Source organism: Pseudopodoces humilis, chromosome 2, assembly GCF_049639895.1.
Source record: "Pseudopodoces humilis isolate 2021_Gansu_Grassland_sample_001 chromosome 2, ASM4963989v1, whole genome shotgun sequence".
NCBI lineage: Eukaryota > Metazoa > Chordata > Aves > Passeriformes > Paridae > Pseudopodoces > Pseudopodoces humilis.
The window spans coordinates 87,018,506-87,044,714 of NC_142201.1; the positions used below are offsets into that span (position 1 = coordinate 87,018,506).

The window sequence follows — 26,209 nt, forward strand, 5'->3', positions numbered from 1 at the left end:
TCAAGATACTCCATATTTTTATTGTCAGCAAAATAGATCTCATTTAACTACAAGCAAGTGGATCAAAACATTCATTCTTATCACATTATCATAAACTTCAGTAACGTTGAAGACAGGTTGAGGTTAGCACTTTCAGGGAGGGAAGGAATGTCTGCTTTGAAATCATTGCAGTGTTGTTAGGAGGGAGAGGAAAGACACCTTGCAATAGCAAGGAGCAGCAATACTGTTTCAGAATTTTAGGATATAATTACATCAAAAAGCACAAGACTTGAAGCAAATCTTGAAGCAGCACATTCATGCATAACACTACAGTGAAAGTGCTTTGCCTCTGTGTGACTGCAGTCACTGCTATTGCTGAGTCAGAGCCAGACTGCATTGAAAGAGCTCAAAGGTTATTCCTGTGCCTCCTATTACTTCATCACCTGAGATTCACACAGGTGCACTTCATGTATATGTGTCCAGATGAAAGAGAGTAAGCCACATTCATGTATCAAATTTAATACTTCCAGCGACTGGTGTGCCCATTACATCTGCTGAATTTCCACACCTCTAGTTTTCTTCTGGAGCCGTTTATCCTACAGATAAATAAAATTATTCTAAAAATAGTCTGCATAACTGATCATCAACTAAAAACTGGGGAATCAATTTACTATTGGTAAAATATTCTACCTCCTTTTTCACAAAGTCATTTTCCAGGGTTTTCTCTTTTTTAAATATGCAAGTCATTTTAGGAAACTGGTAGTCAAATTCCAATAGGAGCCAGTAAGAAATTTTTTTACAATGAAGGTGGTGAAATACTGGAACAGGTTTTCCAGAGATGTGATGGATGCACCATCTCTGGAAATATTCAAGGTCTGGTTGGACAGGGCTGTGAGCAACCTGATCCAGCTGAAGATGCGCATGCTCAGTTTCTGGGCTACATGACCTTTAAAGGTCCCTTCTTTCTGTGATTCTATGATTCTCTATCCTATTTACATTAGGCAACCCCTAAGTTAGAAAATCAAACACTCAGTTCTGATGCTGTTGTTTGCAGGGGTATTGTGCAGGAAATTTGAAAGCTAAGTATCACAGGATGCAATTTTATGAAAGAAGGCACTTGGAGAGCAGATACCAAAATCAAAAAAAGGTCTTGCACTGGTTACTGAGTTATGTTCTGCCTCCTGCCATGTCAAAGTGTTGTTTAAATTTCTAAGATCAAATTTCTCAATGTTTTTAGCAATGAAGAAGAATGTAAAATCAGAACCAGGGCTTACACAGCTTGTACTTCAAACTACCATTATTATTATTATTACTATCATTAATATTATTATTTTGTCGTAAAGGGGAGTTCTTTTGTAGAAATGACAGTATGTGGTTCCATCATAATTGCATTTCAGTGGCTTTCAAACTAGTAAAAATTCTACTATATTTGGGGCCAGGAATAGGATCTGGAAATCATTAGTTCTTCCCTTCTTGCTACTGCCTACTCACTATGAAATAAAATTAATCTGCAATCAGAGCAACAATTCACAGTTCTGGTTAATGTACCACACTACTCCCATTTCCACAGATCACCAGTGTAAAGGCCAAGGGTTTTGGGAAGGACTGACAGCACTTCAGTGACTGAAATCAGACAACACCTTCAATTCAGTATTAGTCAACTCAAAAGCATACAGCTGAATTCTAGAGTGACAGCCTTCTGTCTGTCTTACACTGGAACACACACACACACACACACACACACACACACACACACAAAAAGCATTCAAGTAAGGGAAAGTGGACATTTAAATAAATACACACAATTGCAAAGATCATGATACTCATTATAGCACCTGCAAGTGAGAAGGTGTGGGAGAGGTTTCCAGTGATACTTCAATACAATCAGAAATCCACTGGATTCAGCTTTTTCATTGTCTGCTTTGATCATCACAGGGTGATTTAGCTCAAAGTCTAGTGCTAGATAATAGTCTTTAATTTCTTAAAGAGCAAAGTTGCTTTTACTATTACTGTTGGAAGGAAATGTTAAGACCGTGGATTGCTTTCTGCTTAACTTCTACTACTGGAATGAAACTCCACACGCCTGAGAATACAAAAAAAAAACCTGAAATGACTGTCCATTTCTCTGAACATTTCTTCATTTTTATTAAAGTGGTCTGAGGCAGATGATAAACTGACAGACTGGCATAGTGTCATGCCTGGAAGGGAACTGTGTGGATGCCTTAGCTGTTCATTGGATAGTTTTAGACTTTGAGAGACAGAGAGAGAGAGAGAGAGCACCAGCTTCTGAACTGTCTCTGCAATAGCTCTTATTCATCTATTCAACATCTCCTCACCATTTCTTTCCATGCTAAATAGGAGCTCACTACTCTACCTTGCTGGCTCAGTTATAAGTCAGGGAACTATGGCTCAGAAACCTATTCTTCCACAAAAAGCGGAAGACCAGCTTTAGCTTACATGGGAGATAAATATCTCTGCTGAAATTTCACACTGCTCGAAGTCACCTAACCAGGTCATACACTCTCTCAACTGGAAAAGAAGTTCCCACTTTAGAATCCTCCCAGGAACAGCAATCACTTCTTTTCAAAAGCTTAAAGTGCATTCATGTGACAAAAAAAAAATAAAACAGAAACAGAAACATCCATCACCAATAAAAAATCCAAACAAGCAAACCAAACCAAAACCAAAACAGTCCTGCTAAGCCAGAAATGTTGAAACTGTTAATGGAGACTGCCTTTCTTCAGAAGGCAAAATATGTCAGGCCCTGAATGCCAGCTGAGTAGTTACAGTCCTTTTCAATCATCACAGTGTCAACAACTACCTTCATTCCTGAGATCAGTTACAGGGTTTGTGGGGTCTGGGAAGTTTGGGGGTTTTTTCCTGTTCTGTATCAAATCATAAATCAGAACTTCAGTCATTCTTTGCTATGAGAGCCTTGCAATTTTGTGAAACTGGTGGGGGGAAGGTTATACTCTATGTAACAGTCTGGAAGAGGGCTGACTGATCACTTCATCGTAAATGGATGAAATCCCTTTGCAGGCTTCTTTTGATCATTTGCATTACACAGCTCAACAAGCCCACCAGCTCGGTGCAAATATCAGTGCAATTGCAGAGACGCTTATAAGTAGGAGAGAAAAAATTGCATTTTTTATCGTAGCACAGATGCCATGAACTGCTCACAAAATCTTCGCCAGCAGAGTTCTCCAAGGCTGACGAATGTGTGTGGCATGATGGGGAGTGTTTGCGCAGATGTAGAAGATAACTGTCATGGCAAAAGAGCCACTTCATACACTGTGGAGTGAAAATAGAGGCTTCTTAGACATCATACACCTCCTCATCCATGGCAGGACCGACCTCTCCACATAGCTGGCGGAAGGTGTTGCGCCTCAGGATCTCCCAGCCACGGTGAGAACTAGTTCTGGATGTGCTCCTTGACAGTGACAGAGCAGACAGTTCCTTCTTGCACAGGGTGTCCCCGCTGGTTTCCAGCTTTTCTGAACCTTTGTCATAGTTATCCCTATCCTGAGCCTTAAATGCCTCCGTGTACCTCATCATCTTGTGTTTGTTAGGATCAATCCTGTCTTCAATTCTGGAAGAGGATTAGAAGATATAAACTGAATTAAGTAGAAAAGTGCCAGCTTATCAACAAAACCCCTCCAAAAAACAGGACTACTGACAGAGACATTCCAGAAAAATCTGCACAGGAAACTGATCACAGGCAGGATGCCAGGAGTTGCTAGCACAATTATCTCCTAGACCTTCATCCCCACCACTGACTTCTGCACCTTTGTCTGCCTGTGGTTTCTTGTTCTTTAACTCATTTCCAAGTCATGATTTGCCCTTTCCATTTTGCCAGCTGTAAGCAATTGGCAGACTTTGTATATATGCATATATTCATTTATTTTCTCTGTTCTTGACTTTCCTCCTCTGATACTCCATGGCTGCCAGCCTCAGGATGTCATCTCTTGCTGAACCTTTATTTAACTGCTCCACTTCCACCGATTACATTACTTACAGACTGTCTTCTGAATTACTGTCCCACATATATATAATGAACACTCATGTGATTTGACAGAACTAAATCACAGAAACACTCCTTTCTCACAGCATCCAATAAATAATTGGCACTCCCAATTATTCCCAGTGAATTTCTGGGACATTGCTCTTGCAATACATTGCTATATCCCATGCCTTGGGCTGAAATTGTTGCATATTGGCACCACTTTAGGTTGGCTTATTCTGCCCAATAAATCTGAAAAGCCACAAGGCTGTTTGCCTGCAGAAAGTCCTGTGCAGAGCCAGGAGTTGGACTTTGATGAACCTTGTGGGTCCCTTCCAACTCAGGATATTCTATGAGTGTCTATGATTCTATGATTCATACAGCCACCACTCCCCCTTCTGGCTTTATCAGCAAAAGATGGCACAGCTAGAAAAGGCAAATGCCCAAAAGTTAATTCACTTCTCACCTGGCATAAATATTGATTAAAATCACAAATAATGAGGAATTTAGTGCTACCCAGACTACAGACAGTTTTTCAGTTCGGTGCCTAAACTGAAATCCTGGACCTGTGCCTTTGTCATTGCAAAGTATAACATATTTACTAGGTTCACTTCTGAAAGAAATTTTGACTTCTATTATTCCTGTTATGATTTTGAGTCATTCACAGGGCAGCTCATTGTTGTTGAATGCCTGATAGATTGATTCTGCCTCTGCCATTCCATGTGTCCAAGGGACAGGGACAGCCGACCAAGCACAGCAGTAAAGTTCAGTGAACCTCATTTTAAGAAGTTTGAAAGAAAAATTCAGGTCTTATAACCCATGCAGTTTCTGGGGTTTGTCCAATGTGACTATTGGATGAGAAAGCATCAGATGGTTTCACAAGGAAACGCACAGCAGAGCTTTCTGAGGGGGACAGTGCTTGTCTATCAGTCACAGACAGAAAACGGACTGGGGTCTGTATTCTGCAACAACAGCACTTCAAACACTCCCAAGACCACTGGAGAGGCTCTTTATAAACACCCACACATTGGGTTCTCCTTGTTGGACCCTTACAGGCACACACTCCAAGAGAACTCACCTGAGATACCATCGGTCCCCCAGCCCAAACTCCCGCCCACAGATTCCCGAGCGAGGCCAGAGGCACCGTGGCAGTTTCCGCTCCAACATGACAGTAGTGGCAACAACCTGTGGAATGAGAAAAAAGGAAAAACTCAGATGAATTAGAAAAAAAATCAGACTCTTTCAAAAATATTAGTTTCATGAACATGAATCCATACTATACTTCATTACAGCTCCTTAAGGAAAAAAAAAAAAAAAAATATATATATATAGTCTATACTCTATTTCAAATAAGTCAGTCACTAATTTAGGTCTAACTGTGACATGTTTTGAAGAAGTAATGGTGGTCTTACAACACTGTTACATTTCTTTCTTTTTATTCCTCATGGAAATGATTAGGGTAATGAATTGCAATCTAGAGAAGAGGACAGTACCTATACCCACTTTAATTGTCATCAGAACTTGCCACTGTGACCACATGACTTCATTTAACCCTTTGTCCGACTGCTTTCACACAGAAAAACGTAGGAAATTAATTTCCTGTTGAATTGCTATAAAACTGGTTGAATGTCTTTGCTTTTTGACCAAGACAGGCCAATTTCTTCTAATGGTTCAAAAGACATTTCTGTCCTTCCTGTAATCATTACCTTGTCTTCTATCCCCCTCATACAATCACTATAATTATAATTAAACTCTCAGTTCCACAGCAATGTGATTTTCAAGAAAAAGTTGCAACTTCAATTCTATTTAACAAGAGATTCCATGTGTTGGGAACGAACATCTAGGGAGACACAGGATGGACAAGAAAGGCTGATGGGCTTCTAGCTGCTATTTGATATAAGGTAGGAATGCCCACCTTAACAAGATTACCTGGGCTCTCCAGAGCTCATCCTGCTCGTGGGCCACTCTCCAGTGGGTGTCACCCATCATGGCAATTAACAAGTTGAGCATAAGGAGGGTGGCAATGATGGCAAAAGCAAAGTACACCACGCTGTACATGAAGGGCAGGTCCACGTCGTAGTTTGCAGGGCCATCAATGATGGTGAGGAACAGCTCAAAAGTGGTGAACAAGGACATGGGATAGTTGTAGAACTGCCCAAGGTTTTCAGGGTTCTCTGTCTGGAAGATGATGTAAAAAGCTAGAAGAGAGAAATCAGGAGGAAAAAAAGAGAGAGTTTAACAACAGGAATCACATTCCAGAAGGAATAACAAAATCCTATAAGATATTCTGACCAAAATAATTGGTCTGGGAAGGCCCACTGGTCTCCTTGATAAAATGACCCAAATTTACTTTGATTATTATTTATTTCACAAAGTAGTGATCCTTTTATCCTCTGGGATATAATAAAGCTTTGTGTGTTAATCCAATTTTCCACAGAAAATATCATAAATGCAGTATGTTCTTAAACCTTAACTTAAAAATATATGGAGTTATCTGCATTATCCTAGTTTCTATTATCCTGGAAAGAGCAAGAACTGTAAAGCAAACTGATAGTTTGAGAACAGAAGTCAGTACTGGGAAAGTGACCATGCTCAGAGAAATAGAAGCTAAACATCATCACCAGTTTTTCCAGCTATTCAGGAAATCAGAGATTAAATTAAATTCAGTCAATCAGAGATTAAATCAAAACCCATACTCTTAATTCATACCAAAGCAGTTGGCAAAGGTAACATATGATTATTTTCTCTTTGTAGACTCACCTGATGCAAAGCCCAATATCACCACAGCCATGAGCCAGCAAAAGCGCATGAGATCTCCAAATATCATCTGTAGAGCAAAGACAGAGCCACCATGAGGCCCAGCTGTTCCACCAAGCCACCCTATGTAAACCTTCTTCCAGATTCTAAGACCATGAGTAGACTAAAGGAAACCTTTGCACTAAAGAGATAAAGTTCTAAAACTCTCTGTGCAAACAAGAACTTGTCTGTTTGACATTAATGCAAAATTAAGCAAATAATCCCGAGGGAGAAAAAAGTATTCTTACAGTTCTCCCTATCTGCAAAGAGGTGCCAGGATAGCCCGTATTTGTTTGTGTCTCACACCTTCTGGATCATGATGGTGAAAGGTCCGAGCATCTGGAAGCCCCGTGCGAAGTACATGACGTTGCACCATCCCAGCACCAGGGCGAAGGACATGGGCACCACCTCCCCAGTTGTGCTGGTGAGACGCATCACCATGGTCACCAGGATCATGCAAGCATATGTGATGCTGCAAGGAAGAGGAGACAGCAAAAAAAAACTTTCCGTGAAGGAAATATTGGTCAAGCCGTTAAAATAAATAAATTCAGAGAAAAAATACTCTAAAAAAAAATTGCGAAAGTGACTCATCTGGCAAAAGAGTACAGTGGGGAAAATGATAGACAATATATTTATTAGACTAAATATGTTCTGTACTTACACAATTATGTGGAAAGGCCCTCCTAGGATTGTTTGTCCAAAGTATTTCGCTGCTCCAACTCTAAGGATATCTGGAATCTAAGAGAGACATCCTATTAGCTTAAGGACTCAGTTCCCATAATACTACTAAATGTCATGGCAACCACCAATTTCCATGGATTCTTAGGGTCAGCCACATCTCCTTTGATAGATCAATTTCTATGCTACTTTAAAATCAGAAGGGTTGAGCCAGGTGGGCCCTTCTTGGGATGAGACAGAAATTGCTGAAAAATATAAGAATGCTTGGGCAGGTTGAGAGACTTGTCACAGGGAGGTGCCTCAGTAACAAAGACAAAAAAGACCTCCTTGGGGAATCAAAGGAGTTTATTAAAACTCACACTGTGTTAGCTGTAGCCTTAGCCCCAGAGTCCTGACTATGCACAGGAAGAAGGACTTGTCCTTCTGGAACACACCATAGGATCGAAACTGCACACTCCACTCAAGCTGAGGTCACACCAGTGCAGAGCAGAGAGGGGACAATCACCTCCTTTGGCCAGATGGTTACACTGTGCTGATGCACCCCATATAGGCAGAAAGTTGTTTACAAGACCTGTTTCATTTTCAGTTCTTCCTGTCATCATCTTTTGAGTTTTCTCACAAAAATTTCAATCTTCTATTTCCTATTATAATAAAATCAAGTTGGGGGTGGTTGAGAAAGGCTCCTGTTACAAGTCCATGGAGTAACTGATCTCCAATTAAATACAAACTTCTCTGTTTATGCACAGAAATCACTTTACCCAATACTCCTAAACACAGGAATATTTATGAGTGCTGGCTGAAGCAACATCTGGGAGTCAGCTGAAACATGGATGGTGCTAACAGGAACTGTGGATTACCTTGCAAGCAGTATTTGAGAGTGCAACCAATCTTTCTAATTGCTTCTTCCGCACCTGGAGTCTCAGGACACTGTCACAGTCTCTGTCTCATCTAATAGACACTGCTGGCAATGTCTATTGCAGTAGAACTATGTTGAAGCGCTCAGACTAAGCAAATAAGCCCTACCAAGTAGTGAGCACAAATCCATGTTTGTCTAGTAAGTAAAATCTGCCTTGATGAAACTTGAAACTGTATAGCTGCTTCTCTTACCTCAAGGACCAAAATTACTACAGCTCCAATGACTGTGATCAGCTCCCCCACCAGCCTTAGCTCATCCTCATATGCCACATATGATTCCTGAAAAAAAAAAAAAAAAGCTAATGAAAATTAAAATTTTATTTTATTAAAATTAAATTTTAAATAAAGTGAAAGTAAATTTTAAAAGAGGATGGGGGTGAAGACAGCCTATTGTTACTTATAATAAACATGAGTAGACCTGGCAATGCCAGAGGAACCAGGCCAGCCCCAGCAACAGAGAACAGAGCACACTTCCTATTCCTTCCTGACAAAGGTCAGCTGGCCCAAAGAGGGGAGGAGGAGAGCTGCAATAGCTGGGGACTGGGGGAGGCTTGGACTTTCCAGTTAAGTAGGTTAGATGGGAGTTGCCCAATGGGGGCTCTACAGTCTCCTACAGACTCCTACAGTCACAGTACCTGAAGCATTTTCTGGACATAGATTGTGTTGTCCCTGCTGCTGGTTCTGTTGCCTGTTCGGGGTTTCAGGGGGCGGTAGACGCAGCACATGGTGAAGCAGACCATGTAGAGGATGTAGAATAAGGCCAAGAAACAGAAATAGGGACGACCATACATGTTCCACTTCAGGCTCACCAGCTCCTTCACAGGTGTTAAGTCCAAGATCTGGCGTGCCTGAGGAAGAGAGAAAGAAGGAATTAATTGCTAAAAGTGCATTGTTTCATAAACAGCATTCACAAATTTTCTTGAGAGAGTGTTAATAAGCTATGCTCATCTGCCTTATTCAGCATTACAAAACTGAATTTCCTTTGCAAAAGTGGAATGCTCCGGTGGGCATTGGATTTGCTCAGTTTGACAATAAAGAGCTTTGGAAAAAAGAAATATATCATTCAGAGAATGACTGTTGACTACCAGTGGGAAGTACAAGAAAAGCATGTTAGATACTGGAATAAATTTGTCCTCTATCTAGGAACATAGAACTGAGGACAACAGAATATCCCTGTTAGTACAACAACAGAAGTTTCTGTATCAGATGTTTTAAAGTAGGAAAACTTACACATTTTTCTAAGAGATATTTTTACTTTTCTGATGGTCTGTGGCTTATGAAAAAATACTGCCTTTTCAGTTTATGCCTTGTTATCTGGGTGATACTTAATTGAATTGCTTATATCAAGCCTTCACCTTATACTAGAAGACTGGACAGAGCATGAGCAGGAGAGACGGGTGTATCTTGCAATTTACGAATCTGAGCCACGCACTTTATCAGATATTTCTAGACTTACTTTCTATTGTTTAGGGGACCACTGCAATAAGTGAGAAGAAAATGTGAGTCAAATCGTTGTGACCGGGTTACTTGAAGGAAAAACTTCTTAATGAACTCTGGATTTTTTCTTCTCTTGCTACAGTGCCCTGTTTCCTCTAAGTCAGCCAAAAATTGCTGAGTGCACAAAGTGCAGGGAATCTTTCCATAAATGGAAATGACTCTAACAAAACTCTTGAATGGCCTATGAAATATCATAAAGGATCAAAACTTCATGAGAGAGAATCCACCGATGGGTGTTCTGGTTTCTGTAGAAGTCAGTATTCTAGAATTCTTTGCATAGGAGAGTAAATTTCATTTTCAAAGGGACAATACAAGTTTGAATCTTACTATGATCATCCCACAACTGAGTTCCCTTATATTTTTTTTCTTTCCAACCACTTCAGGATCAGAAAACATATCTTAGTACCTATGTGTGCATGCATTCCCCCTAACACAAGAGGACCCTGCTTCTGACTGGGGGCTAAAGTGCTTCTCTAGTCCAATATTGAACTGGGAAGGGATGATTGGATGGGGGCGCACATGGCATTCTTCTAGAGAGACAGCAAGTATTTTCGGCCAAACATATCAAATGCAAAAAAAAAATTACTAGTTATGTGTCAAAAAATTGCAACTGCCTATATGTAAGAGCATTTTGGAAAATAAATAATTTTATCTCTTGATATTTGGGGATATCTTCTCTTCTGAAATGAGAATTCTTGGATCTGCATGCACTATATGAATGTTTTTGGATAAGACAGAGACCCAATATTCTGCTTTCTTTTTGGGATTATGGCTAGTCTCCTAAAGTGGACAACTTCCAAGCCTGTTATATTTTTTGACATGAACTGCTGTTTCCTGGATTTCCATATGTATCCCCACTCACAGAAATTTAGAGGTTTTCACATAAAAGCAAATGAGAACTCCATAGACAGAAGAGCTCCATAGCAAAGCTCTCCAGATGCTCAAACTTTTGTTAGAAAGGTTTGATGAAAATTTTGATAGGTGGAAATAATACAGGATGGGCAGAACTGTGCTAATTGAAGTGTCTTCTGATTCATTTCCTGTCCTGTTAGGATTATTTAAGGTCATTACAATTGACAGGGTTGTGTACCTTAAAAGTCCTAGGGAGATCTATCAAAGCTCACCATTCCACTCTGCTATTTTGGTCTTATTAATCCTTTTACAAGCTTTTGAGCCTACAGCAGAGATAATTTGCCCACTTTGTTTTGAGTCATAACCTGTCATTAAATGAAGGGAATAATAACAATGAGTAGTTTTAAAATGCATGCCAGTTTAGGATTTCTGAATGTGCTCCTGTCTCACAGGGATATTGTGAGAGTTGATCAGTATCACAGTTACAGGAAGATACTTGCTAGAGCTACTCTACAGGTTCTTAGTGTATCTTTGAGCCTGGTGAGATAAAACCCTTTTCTGTAGTTTGTTCATACCTAGTTCTTTCAATAACCTTCAGTTTTCATGCCCCAGAAGAAACTGTATATAAAGCATCAGGTGTAGCCAGACCATTAATAAACTCCTGTTCTTCACATATCCTCTGCAGCTCATGGTATGAAGTCCTTGTTCTATGGATTTTATCAGTGAGCCTGAACCTTCAAACTCATTATTTCCTGTAATCACCATGGTCTACACTCAGGATGCATGCAGTGCCCACAGTACCTCTCTCTTCTTGGTGGACACTATGAGCTCAAGGAAGGACTGATCTTCAGCCCAGGAGTCAATCTCTGTGATATCATACAGCACAGTGCTCAAGGGGCCAAAGGACCAGAGATTCTGCTTCCGCTTCTGCATAAGGTATTGAAACATCTGAGGAGAAAAGAAGAGGGGCAAGGACATCAGAAGCTTTCCAGTATATAGCGTATTTGCAATGAGAACAAATAAAGTTGTTCAAAACCCTTAATTATGACATATTTTCCTTGAACTCAGTAGCTGTTGTGGTTCCCATATCTCTCGGGAACAATTACAGCAGGTTTAGAATGGAAGAAATTTTTCTGATTCCTATTTCATCATTAGCTCATGCTTGACATAAAGGATGAGTTATTTTTACTACAAATTCTAATTAAATTACTAAAGTTACTTGACACAGTTATAGTTCCTGACAATAGACTTCAGATTGAATTACATGTTGATTAGAAAAAAAAATGTGTTAATACACTTGTACAAGACATCAGAAAAGAGGTGTGACAAGGGAAATGATACTGTCCCTTGTGAATCTACAGAAGAAACATTAACCACCTTTGTCTTTTCAGTGAGTGGAAGGATAAGGGTTTACATTAAATGCTAAGATTTTGTCTATGAATAAATGCCTGTGGACACCTGAAGAGGCTTCCCATCTGTCACATTTAGAGTAAAGAAATCTAGACAAGCAAGACAATTTCTGTGAGCCTTTCAAAAAGTTGCTTGGGGTAAATGTGTCTGTTAACACCTGTTTAACTCAAATGCTTCAAAAATAGGGGGAAAATATCTATTCTTTAAGCACTCATTTCTTTCATTAGGATAAAGAAATTTCTTATAAAGGGTTTTTGGGATCTACATAAGACTTCTGGGAAAAAAGTCTTGTTGCGTATCTTCTACCCACTAAGAACATGCATAAATTCCCTTGCTCTGACTGATGTTATTTCAAGGTCCCCATTTCTCTTTTGTATGGAGGTACCAGTGTCACACAAACTCACCACAGTGTTGCCCTCAACTCCAGCCAGTTTGAATGGACTAAGCCCCTCATTGTTAGGAATCAGTTCAAGTGACCCTGGTCCCTCTTTGCTCCTGTCATAGGAAAGTATCAGGCTGTACATGTGGCAGGCAAACGTCTTATTAGGTTGGAGAACCAGGATGTGAAGAACAGTGTTACCTATGAAGGAAGCAGACTGGATAAAGTATCTGGAATAGCCCAGCCCTGTGCAAAGATTGAGAATGGACTGATGGCTTTTATTTTCCTCATCTCCCTCTTCCCGCAGCTGTTTCTAGTGAGAGAAGAATATTTGCATGCACGGACGACAGTCTGAATTAAAATGCCCAGATCCACTCTGTGCAATTCACTGAGCCCCACAGCACATACCCAGAGAATCTTGAGCTCTAATGTCAGCTCCGTTTTCAATGAGCAGCTGCACAATTTCCTCATTCCCCACACAGGCAGCAAATGATAAAACATGCTCTCCTGAAATGAAAGGGATGGGGAGAAACAACATTAAGGATCCAGGAGGTAGGAGAGCTTGAAGCATGCTGAGGGGAAGCTATACATGCTATGAAGCCATAGGATATGAAAGGAAGAGTTACTGTAGGTAACTTGTAAATTTTCCTGCCCCACTTCTCATCCTAATCAGAAAAGTTAAAAAAGACTTGTCCCACACAACACTAAAAGGAAGAAATATTCTTTTCAGTGGTTTACCTCCATAAGAAGGTTGATAAGTAATTTGCTGCTAGGAAGACACTAAATTACAGTTTTAATACAATATATATATTTATTTCCATACAGGCAAATCTATAAAATGTGTATTGTTTATATTCACATATCATTCACATACTCAGAGGAAGTCTTACTCTCTGCTAAAAGGTGTATGTCTGATGACACTTGAAGATAGGAGCCTCTGTTTACCCACTTTAGATGGGGATTATAGTGAGGCTCCCCCATATCTCTTCACCACTCTACTGGTTCCCTTCTTTAGCAGCAAGGGGAGAAGTTAAGGCTGTACCAAAATAGAAAAGGTTCTGGGAGCTGCGCCTGAAGAAGTGCCCAGTGGCCCTTGCTGTGCTGGCATTGGCTCCTCTCTTAAGCAAAGCCTTCACCAACGTGGTGTTCTGGTTTGCTGCTGCAATGTGGAGAGCTGTCTGCCCTGCAAGACACAGAAACAAAACCTTGTCTTCCAAGAAAGCAACTTCAGGCTGATCAGCAGCTTGTGTGTCAGTCATGGTAAATGGACAGCAGCTAAAGGAATTAGCTTTGAAGTTATCCCTGTTGTGTGCAAAGGGTTGTGCTAGAGCTTTTACAGAGGTTCTGTTCTACTTAAATCTTTTCATTAGTTTATTAAAACTGACTTTACAAATTGCCAAAAAATCCCAACAGGGTGCACTTTCTAGATTTTCTTCCTAGGGAAAATCAAGACATGCCACACTCATTTGGGAAGCAAGCAGGAAGTTGCGAGATTGACTATGCTTTCCCTCCTAAGAAATGAAGATAAGGTCAAGACAAAACTCCCAAAGACTCACTCTAAGTTTTTAGTCCAAAAGAATTTTTAAAAACGCCATTATTATTATTTTAGTGGTTTTGAGATTCAGACTGGAATTTCTGTGTACTCAACCAGAAGCAGTCTTTAAAAATCTGGATAAGAGTCTAGCCTCAAGAGCAGTGGCCACATTTCTCATTTTCTCAACCAAATAATTACTTTTTCTCCTTTTAGGGAAGGTCAGGCAGATATCCTTTTTTTTATAAACGAGTATGTCAGAAACCAAACTGTATATATCCTTGCAATCCCTTTCCAATCCCTTGCAATTCCCTGGTCAAGGTCTTCGCATGTTTGCACATGTGTGTACTCATGCTTAATATAATTCCTCCCTTTAGGAAAGGTCAGAAGCCATTTGCATATTGGTTTTGCTGTTTAACAGTTTAGCAACATATTGAACCAGGAACAGTATAAGCCAATTTCCCAAATGAACAAGTAGTACTTCCTCTCCCCTCCTGCAGGGAATCCCGTCCATCCTCATTCCCAGTGATATTACCTTCATAAAGTTCTGATGTCATCCTCTCATTGATAAGCTCAGGAGCTGCTTCCATCAGAGCCACTGCTGCCTCCAAGTTATCGTACATGGCAGCTACATGAAGGGCAGTCTCTCCCACTGCGCCTAGAAACAGCAGGACAAGTGTGAGAATTGTTGAGACGTTCAACTGTATAGGACAAAAGCAGAAATAGATTCCTTGAGGTGGGGAATTACAGGAGGGCTATGTCCTCCCTTGAGTAGTGGCCTGGTACAGCCACATAACTGCACAGTCTCTGTCCTTTGCTTCAACAAAATCTGAAAATTGAGCAGAAACTTCAGGTGTCTGTAAGTGACAGCTGACTTCAGGCATGAAGTGAACGAGCACAACCAAGTCAGAAAACTCACTTTGTTGCAAAGCTGCTGACAGAGTTAAATCATCAGAGTCTGCTGATGCAAATGTTTAAGCAAACTAACAAACTACTCATTGTAGGAAACTCTTGCCTTCCACAGAAAACCATTTTTCTCAAGTAATCCCAATTACCTCTCTGATAGATATCGCATGTTCCATCAGTGAGAAGTTTCCTAATGGCAGCAAGGTTGTTCTCTTTGGCAGCCTGGAGGAGTGGGGATTCCCAGATCCTGCAGTCAAGAAAAAATGTCTGATAAGGAATAAAGTCAAACACATGGTACCTATTTCCATAGTTAACATGGCCTTTGCTCAAGACAGTTTGTATCTTGAACATTTTAATTGAAAAATCAGCAATGCACATCTACCATCTGAGGTATTCCTTGAATGCACAAAAAAACCCCCAAACAACAAAAACAGAACAGGAAAAAGCAGAGCAGTGCAATTCTAAAAATACACTGAAGTTCATCATCTCTTAGCTTAACTGATACTGAACCGTATGGTGGCAGCAGAGGGGAAAGACAGGGGAAACAACCAAACTGTTTCTTGTTTTTGTATCCCACTTTTTGAGGCACAGAAATAGTGAATGATGGGTCATTGAAGCCTCCTGCAAGTAGACAGTTATCTCAGGAGCCAGAAAAAGCCACTTGTTTCTTCACACAGGACAATTAAGAAAAGGTTGCTGTCTGAATTGCTCCCACAGTGGATAGAAAAGGGCAAATGAGAATTCCATCTGTGTTCTTCCAACACTTCCTATAATTAATAGACTGAGCTCTGAAATGTAGCTCTTCCATATACAAAGTTATGGAGAAAAATTCGACACCCTTTGCTGTACTAGTATTTTCTCTAGTGCTGAGAGAATTGAGGAAATTGTTGAGAACTGAAATATGTTCATGTCCTGGGAAAGAGCATGTGCTCAAACAAGTTCCAGACAGAGTGGTTCACTTATAGCTGAAGCATGTCCTTGAGTCTTCCATGAGGATCTGGGATATTTGAGCATATCTTTTGCACTTGATGAAGAATTTATAAGTACAGCCACCAAACTTCACTACAGCAAGGTCTTTGGAAGCAAACAACAGGTCAAGGGAGGTGATCCTCCCCCTCTACTCAGCTCTGGTGAGGCCATACCTAGAGCCCTGTATCCAGGTCTTAGGATCTTCAAAACAAAACACGTATGGAGCTACTGGAAAGACTTCAGCAAAAGGCAAAAGATGATCATGAGAATAGAACATCTCTCTGATGATGAAAAGCTGAGAGAACTGTGACTGTTTAGCCTGGAAAAGAGAAGGCTCAGGTGGTGCTCCTATCAATTTTTATAAGTACCTAAAGAGAGTTACCTGCAGTGTTTGTTCAGCATCCAAACAAGGTTTGGCAATGTTCAGGGTGAGTTGGCCACACAAAAGTAAAAAAAAGAACAAAATCTACAAAACTGAGGTGAATATTTCTGCTATCTTGGAATATGTTCAGGTTTGTCTTTTAATTAAACTTAAAATAAATTTAAAAATCATTTGGAGTGGGCTTTTTGATTTCTTGATTTTATACAAATAAAAATTTATAGGTATCTCATATTCAGAAGACTAAAGGGGAGGAACGACCCTCAAACCAAAAGAAGAAAAATATGTCTCATGAGTTTTCAGTATGAAATAGAAAGACATTTTTCTCTCCTAACACGGTAACTCCTGTTTCAGACCTTTGTTCAAATTAAAATTTTGTGCTTTTATCTCACCCCTGCTGTTTTCTAGTACAGATGTTTAATTTGATCTTAATTATCTAGAGTGGCCCAGGTCAGGCTGCTATGTGTGATGTGGAATAAGTCTAAGGATTACAGCAGAAAATTACAAATTCAAGCTGATATGAACAAAGATAACACCAGCCCTTGTTTTTCTACCAGCCTCTATCTGTCCCTTTACTACAATTTAACAACTGGCAATAATTGTCTTAAGCACACCTCCCCAAAAAAGCATGTGGGACAAATACATTAATCAAACCATATACCTGCAGATACAGTAAATGCTTCCTCCTGGTGGCATTCCATGTATTCTGGCATTATTTGGTTACAAGATTTTGGGGATAAATTCTACATTAAGCAATAGGTGCTTTGCATTAAGTGGTAACACTGATGTGAGGATACATTACCTGTGAATATAACTCTGTTATAAGCCACACTAAAATCCACATGAGAGACATAGAGAATATAAATGGCCCATTGCAAAAAATGTTTTCTTACAACTCATGCATCTTAAGTACAGGACAGCTTAATGACAAAAAACAGGAAAGCAGGCAACATGAATTCCGTGGCTCAAAGGAATGTGTATTTCTTGCTTTAAATTATTATTTTATGAACAACAAGATCTTAAATAAAAAAGAAATTTATATGCCATTATCTCTGTGGATTTAATCCACTTGAAATGTTAAGAGTTCGTCTCGCTTTTATAGTAGAAAGACACTGGAGACACTTGAGAAAACTTGGGGGATAAAACAAAACAAAAAATATCAGAATTATACAGATAAATAGAAATAATTAGAGTAAGTGTAAATTAATGGACATGGGCTACAAGTAATAGAAGCATAACTGAACATCATTGTATCATTCCACAAAATGAGCCCTTCCTGTCACCAAAAACACCCCATTATTTAAGTCACTAGAAACTAAACTAGAAAACCCCCGAAGAGCAGAGGAGAAATAAAAACATTCAGGATAAAAAGAACCATCCTCAATAAATCAGGGAGCCATTCTGAGATATTTTTATATGTCCTTCACAGTCCTAGTTAGGGAAGTATTCCTTCTATAGCTTACTCATGCGTCAGTTTCATTAGTAACTAATGACAAGATGATTTGATGAGGAGATTGCATCTAGGATCAAACAAACAGGAACTAAATAAAGAGGCACTCTAAGCAAAAGTCGTAAGATTCAGTGTTAGTGAAGTCAGCCTGCCACCTCTGCCACTATTTTGGCTAAGAAAGACTTTGTGTTTCTGGAAAATACATGTTTCAGAGGCAGGAAGTGGGGAGAGGTGGGGTTTCAGTAGCATAAACAATACTACAATTAATATGTTGATGCTTTATTGGGTAGGCCTTTATCCCTCAAATGACCTCAGAGACGAGGAAGGATTGGGCAAGAGACGACATGGGAGGACACAAACACAATACCTTTCTCTCAAAAATTACCAAAGTTCTTGTAAACAACTAATTAAATCACGATACAACTATGACGAAGGCACCTAAAAAATACTATGCTCAGTGTTTGGAAACTGAGGGCAAAATGGTCAAAAATTTCTTCTTATTGTTTAAACTCCAACTGGGCTTAAAATGCCAGAGATCTCAGGCCAAAGAGCAAACCAGAAGAGGAACTCAGAAATGTCGGCAAATGTCATGGCACATTGCCTGTGATGTCTCAAAGGTTTGTGAGTTACATGTTCCAAGCATATGCTTTTGCTCTCATTTAATTTTCTGTCTTATAATTGGGGAAACATTTTAACCTCATTTAAAACATACCGTTCTAATTATCAACTAATTTTTAATATATTACAGCAATGTACTGAGCACATAAATGTCAAAAACTAGGGGAAGCAAATTTGCTAATATAAAAAATTAAATGAAGTTGCCTGAATTTAGAACCTCCAAAACATTTTCAATTATTTAACTGCTGCATATTTAACCAACTTTCTTCCTGACGGATCAAACACAGCATGAGTTTTGCATTTTACTTCTTGGGCCCCTTTGTGTCAAAGCAGCAGCTGGCAAAATCTGTAACCTAAGTCTCTTAAAAGAGCTGCCTACTGTAGGAGCTTAGTTTCCATAAAGTACCATTATGTCACTGAACAGTGAGGCTGTTTTTCAGAAAATGATTCAGCAGACATATCTAGACACTTTGAGAAGATAATTCAGCACATCTAAGTTAAGCTCCTCTTCTAATCCTGTTCATCCCCTTCAACAGCCATGGAATCAAGGAATATTAAGCTCCTGATTTACCCAGCTAAGTTAAGTTTGTAACTCTAGGCAGACTAGATGTTGCCTTACAGGATCAGTTTAGGATAAGCACAGTTCCATAGCAAGCCAGTAATTCTGAGGCGCAATGAGAACCACAGGTTTCCACCTGGATGTGCTCCTGGGTTCTTCTTACTGAAATAAGGAATGTGTCAGTGTGGAGGCAGCTTGTGAGCCTTGATCATGCCTTACTATCAGCCAGTTTTCTTCACAGATGATTCAATGATGTGCTCGGGAAGCCATGAGCTGTTTTTCCAATATAGGTGAGGGCAAAACCAGGAACACCAGAAAATCCATTGTGAAACAAAGAGGAGATAAAATTTAGGTCAGATTCTGACTGAGGGAGTCATGTAAAACAGTTCTGAACAAGCTTAAAGATTTCACAAGCACTTTCTGCTGGTAATATGTGCCCTTTGAGGTTTACAGCTTCTCAAGAACTTTTTGGAGTGCAGCCTGCTCATTTCACTTATGGACAGATAGAGAATGCAAAGGCTAGTAAATAAGTCTTGATTTCATTATAAAAAGAAGAATTTGGATTGCTATGGTTATTCTTTCAGGACATCATTCAGAAGCATCTTTTTCTATTCTTCCCTTATCAGATTCTACAACTTCAATCATTCACTAAATGGAATTCCTCTATTCTTTGCCCTAATTTAAGTTTGCTTCCAGCTTCAAGCTTTATACCCATGGAGAGCCAGTTCCTGAAGTTCTAAAGCAGTTATTTTAACCCAAGCTATAAATTCATCATCAGGATATTGTTTCAGCTTTCTCTTCTTTCCCTGTTGTGCTCAGAATATCCATGCTCCAGAATGAATCATGAAATTGTCAGAGGAGATTCATCTTCCCCCTTCCTTCTCCTAGTCTGTGCATGTAAATGTGTGAAAGCCTTCAGGAGAGCAGAGGGCTGCTCAGAGGAAGCCAACCAGCTGAAAGAGGATCAAAGCAATCACCTAGCAAGATGCCAAAGGAGTTGGTGAATGACTGCACAAAGTGAAAAGGATCCAGATAACAGGGGCTTGGACAATCAACAGGGTCAGCAAATTTCCTCAGCTCCAGCAACAAGACTCAGCAAGTTAATTGGGACCTCTTGCTTGTGTATGTCAAAGCCCCTTCAGCTGAGAGTAAACAGAGCTTCTCTGGAAATTAATTAAACAGGTTAATAATTGCCAATGTTACTAGACAAGAAACTGATAGGGAATTCTTATCCCTTCAGATATTTGACTAGCTGCTACACAAAGCAATAGAAATCTTGATCAGTTATTTCCAGCAGGGCATTCTGCTTGCATTAACATCTTTTTTTTCCTAATTCTGCATCTGAGATCATCATAAGAATAACCTCATGCTAGAATTGTTTTAATGGTTCATAAGTTTTTAGTTCTTTTTATTATCACTGAAGCAGTCATAAAACAAATTTGTTCTTTGATGTATGACCTTATTCTGCATCAAAACTTCCAGCCCTCCTCAATAGGGATTTTCTTGCAGTTTTATTCCAGGTTGTGTTCCTTACCCTGTGTCTAATAACTTTTTTCTAACAGTTTTTTTTAATTTGGGGTGGGGTTTTTGTCAGGGCACAAATTTAATGTTTTCTTCTTTGTAAGGAAACCTATGGCCAAGTTTAGGAAATCAAATAATTTCCTAAATCCACAACTAACTTCCTAAATCTATGAGCCTGAGATGCATCTTAGGCTGAGCTTGTGCGTTGCTGGGGAAACACGACTTCTGGAGGACCTTTACACTTGCTAAATTAGGGAGACTGTTTTCCATTATTAGTCTCAGAACTTTCATTAGGATGAAGGTGTATCAGTAGAAGAAAAGACCAGAAATGCTGCCATTGATGCTTTTGATTCTATTTTATGCGCAGCAGCAGCCAATCATTCTTCGCATCATGACTGCTCAGAAACACTTTTGTTGAAACAAACTATAAATAAAGTGCTGGAACTGGGAGCTGGCATCTTTATTTCACTGTCACCTTTGGGAGCAAAAGAACCAATTAATACAGACAGGTATTGTGGATTTTAAGACAGGACAATGCTATGTTAAATAGTGGGATGAAAACTCAGTAATGTTGTTTAGACATGAAGAGCCAAACTATGGGGACAGCTCATTCACTACCAGCTTGAGAAAGATTTATGTAGAAGCTGAAGACTCTCTGCGTCCTTGTACAACTCTCAAACAATTCCATTTACCTGCATTAGGCTGAGCCCTTTTATTTGTGCCACATTTGTTTCCAGGGTAAGCAAAGCACCTCACTAGTATGTCTGGGAGACTAAAGAGCCACCAAAGAATTTGGAAACAAAAAGTTTTATTGTGACATCTTTGGAATGACCATAGCTCTCTGCAAGTTATGCAATTTGTTCCAGGCATCTCTAATGTATTACTTATAATAAATACTTCTTATTTATCAATCAGAGTCATGGATACAGGCAATAGTAGGAGGAAAAATACTACATAATTGTAATAATTTTACAGGTACTGGAACCATGTACTCACTTGTTCTAATTTATATACTGCTTATTTTTTATGAACAATGTGCAATTCTCATAGGGTGGGTTTTCTAAAATCCCATTCCAGGAGGAATTTGTTCACATTTCCTTAGAAACTCTTGCACTGAAAATAATTTCTAGATCTATTACACTGTGACACACATGTGATTCTTCTTCACCTCTATCAGGCCCAAATTTTCATAAGTATTCATCTTTCTGTTCTCCATCTCTATGAATTATGTTGAGGGGTTATGTTCATGTGCTTCAGGCCCCGTAGATGCCAGAGTTTGCTTCCAGAGATGATTCTAGAGAGAACATATGAGATGTGACCACTGTCCCTGGGACTCCACATTGAGCTACAGGCTGTTTAAAAGGAGAGTCTTCAACAGAGAAATACCAGAAGATTTAGGCCAAATAAACTCAAAGTCCTTTTCAGTTCTAGGAGATTGTAGCACATTTTTTGAACCTGGATTCCCTGGGGGAAATATTATAGAGTGCAATATTAATCCCTTTCTGTGAATAGGATGACTAAGAGTGATGAGAATGAATAATGCTAAGATCTACTGCTAGTAAGATTCAAAACACTGTTTCATATGAAGAAAGAGAATGAACATCAGTGCCGGGGAAGGTGACAACTACCAAAACAATTAGTTTTCAGGTATTACCACCAGTCCTCAGACAGAAAAAAAAAGACTTGTTCTTCTCTTGCTGACTTTCTGTGTGCGATCAGAGAATGACAATTAAATAGTAACATATTTACCACTGGCTTTCAGTAAGACAATGACAGAATTTAACCACTGCTAATTACTGTATGTATTCCATCACCATTTTCACTACGAAGAACTCAAGCTGAAGCCACAACACTGCAGTTCTATACCACAAAATGACAGGATGCAGCAAAAGCCCTTTTGGCTTACAACAGATTTTCCACAAAAGGAGGTTTCATAAGAGTGGCTCCCACACACCAGTCACCAAAGAAGGTCTTCCTGGCGTTTTTCTATCTGTACATAACTAAAAATGCAAAAGCAATAAAACTGATTCCAGTCCTCTGCAAAATGTTCATTTTTTTTTTCTCCTCAAACTCTGAGCTTCCATGGGGACAAGTAACAAAAAAGTAGCCCAATAGGAAGAGCTGGTCCTGTCCCTCCTTAGGAAGAGTTTCCACATGTTGGCACCACATAATTTGTGACCAAATAGGAGGAGGCTAATTTGTGTTAGTTGAAAGCTGTGAGAAACACATAGATCTGAAATGGAAGGGAACAATGGTGTCCCCATGCAACACTGATATCACAGTGAGTATTGTGCACACTGCATGTGTTTTACAGAGGACTTTATAAAGAAACACAGAAAAGTTAACTTTGGGACCAGAGGGATTGCACTACAGTGACCTAAGAGAAATTTATGCAGAAGGTTTTGTATGACTAAGATTTTTTCATGTTAGTTCATGTTTTCCTCCATCAGTAGCAACACACAAGATGTTCGTGGCCCTGTAGCACATGACTAGTGAGGATTAATGAGCAAAGAGAAGTGGCAACCTAAGACTAGCCTATGTGAAAGGGAGCAACAAAAAGGAAGAGATCAAACCCTGCTTGACAACAGCAGATGGTAAACAAAGAACTGGAATATCATCAAAAGTTACGATTTTGGAGGTTCAGGTTGAATATTTGGGGGAAAAAAACCCTCTTTCACTAGGAGGTTACTACAGCACTGTAACAGGTACCTAAAGATATGGCAGAATCTGGGGACTTGGGAAGCTTTCAAGACTGAGCTAGACAGAGCTTAAACAATGTGATCTCTTGCTGGCAATAGTTCAGCTTCAAGTGGGAGGTTAGATAGAGATCAGCAGAGCTTTCTTCCACATCTCTTTGACTTAAAAATATGAAGATAATATTACAATAATTTAAAAATACTTTATTGTAATTATTGCTTATTGGTATTAATTACTAGTATATAAACAATATAATTAATTTAATATATTAATATATTTAGACTTCTATTTTATACTCATTTGGATTTTACAGAATCTGCTGAGAACTTATTTTTCAGTTACCTGTGATGCTTTTCATAAACGCATCAAAATGTAAACAACTTCAGCATTCCACAGAAACACAATTGTTCCCATTGTCCCTCCCATTTTAAGTGCATTTAAGTCCCACCGCTCTGAAGTAAACTGGAACAGGCTTTGTTACTTGGCCAGAAGTTATAATTCTTTCCCTAAAGGTGTACATGTGACCATCTTAACTGCTTCTTTGCATATTTCTATTCATATATGTGTATATACATATACATACGTATAGATAGATTTTGTCGCACACAGTCACCTTTTTGTCCCCACAGATGTTCAGAGTTATGTGTGGAAAGAAAAAACAGATTTTACAAGCAACTGGAAGCAATTTGTTATTTGAGTACTGCAGCATTTGTGCATGCAGAAATGACAATGAAAACCAGATCCAGCTGTATTTCCATGAATAGTGCTACATTTCTGTGTGTGGAGGGAGCAGCCCTGCACAGCAGCCACAAACAGCCTTCAGTGTTCACATGGCAAGACACAGCCAATCTTCTGGATAACCTGAGGTCTAAGAGGAGTCACTGTACATGTTGACACTCAGGTCACAGGGCCGAGAAATCACAGTCTGACCCAGGAGGTGACTGACCCCCAAAACGTTCAGCAACATTAAGCCTACTCTATCCCACAGTAAAAGCAACCTTTAGAGAGACAGAAAGCAAAATCCTGACAAAAAAGCACCACTATTTCAGCTGGCTGCAGCCTATACATCACACACAATCCTAATAGTCATCATAATAATGATGACAATAATAATGATAATAGTAATAATAATAATTTAAAACAAACCTTCATGCATTTTCCTGTGAGCTTTACCAATGAAGCGGGAAAGACAAGAGAATACATTGTTAATTTGTGACTGAAGTCCTGCACTCAGTAATTCAATTGCAACCTGGTAAATCTACCTGTGAAAGCAGATAAGATTGGAACTCCAGAAACATTCCACCTTGAAGGAAGAAATCTGATAGAGAAAAGTGCTCCAGGGTTGTTTAAAGTTTATCTACTGGCAGAAAAGCCTAAGGGGAAAGAGTGAGAATCAGCTACAGGGAGAGCAGGAGAAGAAAGAGAAGACAGGAAGGCTGAAGTGCACTGTACCTTTTCTGCTGGAGTAAGTTGATTTCATCCAGATGTTTATCCCAGGATTTTTTGCCTTGCAGCTTCTGACTTAGTCCATTCCATATCCGGGAATAAAAAGGATTGCTCTCCCCAAATAAAGGCACCCCCATATCACGTCCCTTTTCCTCTCTTGCCCGGCTGCCTGAAATCCAGCAATCCCCACTTTGGGAAAAAGTCAGGAAAGGCTGACTGCAGGTCACCACTCCTCCACCCTCAGTTAGTTACAGAGGAGACTGTCAGTCAACTGCATCAGCTGATCAAAGTACGTGTAAAAACACACAATAAAATCACTTGTTCCTAGCAGACCATACCTTGAGCCTCATCAATTACTTAGTTTCCAAAATAGCCCAACCCAAAGGTGTGTCTGATTTAGAAGTAGCTCACCAGCAGCCTACCCCTCAAAAAGACCCTGAACAGCAACTGAAGAATTCATATAGCATCAAGGTCCTAGGCTTCTACTATTTTGATTTTGAAATCTAGACTTCAGAAGCAGTCATCCTCCTTTTGTATCTCTGAATTCTTCTGAAAAGCAACATGTAAGCAATTTTGAAATAGACAGCTGAGCGAGTGAGGCAAAACACCTTTAAGGTGAGTGAACATGTGGGAACGTGCCCTAAAAGACACAGGGCTCTGGGAAGGTGGCAGAGAGGAGGACACACCTCCCACCTCAGCTGTCTGCAAATCCCATTAAAGAAATTATCGTTACAGACTCCACCTTCTCCACGTAAAACAAAATCGCCTTACTCCACAAGCTAGAAGAAGAGTTTATGTAGATTAATGTGTAAACTTTACATATTTCATTTTCATTTAATGTTCTACAAGCTCTCATTATTTCATCTCCTAGAAAAATCTTTTTTAGGAAAGAGATGAAAATTTCTATTTAACAAAACCTTTTTTTTATTATTTAACAAAAACTTGATTTTGGCACAGAAAAACATATTCAGAGTCAGGGGCTATTTGCCTGCAAAGCAGTAGACCAAATATCAAAATGAAGAGATGAGGCACCCTTCTTTGTGTGAAGAAGATGGAAACTATGAGGGAGAAAAGAAAAAAAGACCAAGTAAAAAAAATACAAAAGAGAAAGGGAAAAGAGAAAGCTCCTACTTTCTAATCTTCGTTCCCTAAAGACTTGTCCCAATATTTTTATACCTTGAATCAACAGAAATATCCCTTCATTCCTACTCCCGCTGTAGTGGAAATTAATTCTGTTCAGGGTGCCTGGACCCAGGCAGAATCAGTAGGTAAGAGACAAAAGCGTATAAAGCAATAGGACTGAGTAATTTCTTTGAAATTCCTGGTTTATTTAGAGGTTTCTCAGAACTACAAAACCAGGATTAACATCCAAACTTCTGTAAACTCATGATGTATCCTATCCTAGAAAATCATAAATTGCCACACAATTGCTACACAAAAAACAATGCTTTAAGACAAACTTGAGGGATCATACTCCAAAATTATTTCACTGAGCTGACCCGGTCTAGGAGGAAGTATCAAGTTAAGCTGTCATAGTGGGAAGAATATATAATTTCCTGCTTTGAGAAGTTAGAGTTTATACCAGCCAGGTGTTTTGAGCATATGTTGTGTTTTTAATAGTTTTTCA

The 26,209-nt window shown here is 39.4% G+C and overlaps 1 protein-coding gene across 2 annotated transcripts; it reads right to left on the minus strand.

The window, feature by feature from the left end:
• Window positions 1-25,180, minus strand: LOC102107360 (transient receptor potential cation channel subfamily V member 6). Of its 2 annotated transcripts, none has more exons than XM_005523805.2 (15): window positions 24,589-25,180; window positions 15,093-15,190; window positions 14,573-14,695; window positions 13,549-13,689; window positions 12,915-13,013; window positions 12,532-12,707; window positions 11,519-11,665; window positions 9,004-9,216; window positions 8,561-8,647; window positions 7,437-7,513; window positions 7,082-7,247; window positions 6,740-6,806; window positions 5,909-6,177; window positions 5,058-5,164; window positions 1-3,568 (listed from the first exon to the last, which is right to left on the minus strand). In XM_005523805.2, the coding sequence occupies exons 1-15, from the start codon at window positions 24,717-24,719 to the stop codon at window positions 3,295-3,297; spliced, it is 2,175 nt and encodes a 724-aa protein (XP_005523862.2). In that variant the 5' UTR covers window positions 24,720-25,180; the 3' UTR covers window positions 1-3,294. The 2 variants fall into 2 exon arrangements, with proteins under 2 accessions (XP_005523862.2, XP_087908234.1); XM_088052108.1 differs by having other exon boundaries at window positions 3,393-3,568; window positions 5,895-6,177.
• Window positions 25,181-26,209: the final 1,029 nt, after the last annotated feature.